Consider the following 1,757-nt stretch of genomic DNA (forward strand, 5'->3'; position numbering starts at 1 on the left):
TGGTGTTTGCTGGAAGAAAGGTTTGTATGGAGAGCAGAAGCAGGAGGAACAGAGTCCAGTGTAATGACGTCTCCCATTGTTGTTAATGTGAGGAGGATTTCTTTCTCTCTATAAACAGATCTCTGCATGAAGAGCAGCTAACAATCTGTTCTACATCAAACATTTACACTGAGACACTAATCTGCTTGATGCTGAGTCACTAAAAACAATCAGCGCTTAGATTTCCTGACTTCCCTGAACGCAGCATCAGAGATGAAACCTTTGTCCTTGTTGTTAGAGAGGAATTTAATCTGATTTCAAGATGAGTTTGTTTTCACTGCAAGAATAAAAATGTGATTCTATCCAACCTGTCCCTGCTCTGAAGAAGCTCCGCCCCCTCACCTGGCTCACCTGAGACAAACCAGGAAACAAGCCGTCATTTCTCATCACTGAGACGAGAGAGACACTGAGAGACAGACGCTCAGATTCAACTTCAGACCAAAGAGACTTTCCAGGCTCAGGGAGGGACTTCCTGAAGCTGCGTGCCTGCTGCGTCTTCAGCTTCACTCTCGGACTAAATGGCGTCCAGACTGGAGGAAGATCTGAGCTGTCCGGTCTGCCATGAGATCTTTAAAGATCCGGTCATCCTGTCCTGCCTCCACAGCTTCTGTAAAGACTGTCTGCAGAGCTGGTGGAGGGAGAAGGAGGACAAGGAGTGTCCACTTTGTAAGAGGAGACATTCAAAGAAAGGACTACCTCCTAACTTTGCTTTAAAGAACCTGTGTGAGAGTTTCCTCCAGGAGAGAGGTCAGAGGTCTTCAGAGGATCTCTGCAGTCTGCACTCTGAGAAACTCAAACTCTTCTGTCTGGACCATCAGGAGCCAGTGTGTGTCATCTGCATCAACTCAAAGAAACACAGCGACCACAGATTCAGACCGGTGGATGAAGCTGCTCCACAACACAAGAAGAACCTTCAGGAAACTCTGGAGCCCTTAAAGGAGAAGTTAAAGGTTTGTGAAGGAGCTAAAGTGAAGTTTGATCAAACTGCAGAACACATTCAGGTCCAGGCCCGACACACAGAGAGGCAGATTAAGGAGCAGTTTAAGAAGCTTCACCAGTTTCTAGAAGAGGAAGAGGAGGCCAGGCTGTCTGCACTGAGGGAGGAAGAGGAGCAGAAGAGTCAGAGGATGAAGGAGCAGATGGAGGCTCTGAGCAGAGAGATAGCAGCTCTTTCAGACTCAGTCAGAGCCACAGAGGACCAGCTGAGAGCTGGAGACGTCTCATTCCTGAAAAACTACAAGGCTGCAGTGGAAAGAGTCCAGCAGCGCCCCCTGCTGGAGGATCCACTGCTGCCCCCAGGAGCTCTGATAGACCAGGCCAAACACCTGGGCAACCTGAGCTTCAACATCTGGAACAAGATGAAGGACATGGTCTCCTACAGTCCTGTGATCCTGGACCCAAACACTGCTGGTCAAGGACTCAGCCTGTCTGAAGATCTGACCTGTGTGAGACAAGCAGAGGGACAGGAAGTTCCTCAGAATCCAGAGAGGAGGGGACTCATCTCTGTCCACGGCTCTGAGAGCTTTAACTCAGGGACTCACAGCTGGGACGTCCAGGTTGGAGACAGTTCAGACTGGAGCCTGGGTGTGAAATCAGGGTCTGTCCAGAAGCAGGGATTTGAAGAGACTGGACTTTGGAGCATATGGTTCAATGATGGTGAATACAGAACACTCTCCTCTTCACATCCTGAGACTGTTCTCTCAGTGAAGAAGAAGCTC

General features: G+C 49.1%; 1 protein-coding gene across 1 annotated transcript in view; it reads left to right on the plus strand.

Moving 5' to 3' along the window:
* The first annotated feature begins 396 nt into the window (after positions 1 to 396).
* The window catches only part of LOC117825477 (tripartite motif-containing protein 35-like), a 1,587-nt gene continuing 226 nt past the window's right edge, over positions 397 to 1,757 (plus strand). The window contains exon 1 of the mRNA XM_034701343.1: positions 397 to 1,757. This exon is cut by the window's right edge and continues 226 nt beyond it. Coding sequence (XP_034557234.1) covers positions 558 to 1,757 — 1,200 coding nt within the window. The 5' untranslated portion in view covers positions 397 to 557.

This window comes from Notolabrus celidotus, chromosome 14 (assembly GCF_009762535.1).
Source record: "Notolabrus celidotus isolate fNotCel1 chromosome 14, fNotCel1.pri, whole genome shotgun sequence".
Taxonomy (NCBI): domain Eukaryota; kingdom Metazoa; phylum Chordata; class Actinopteri; order Labriformes; family Labridae; genus Notolabrus; species Notolabrus celidotus.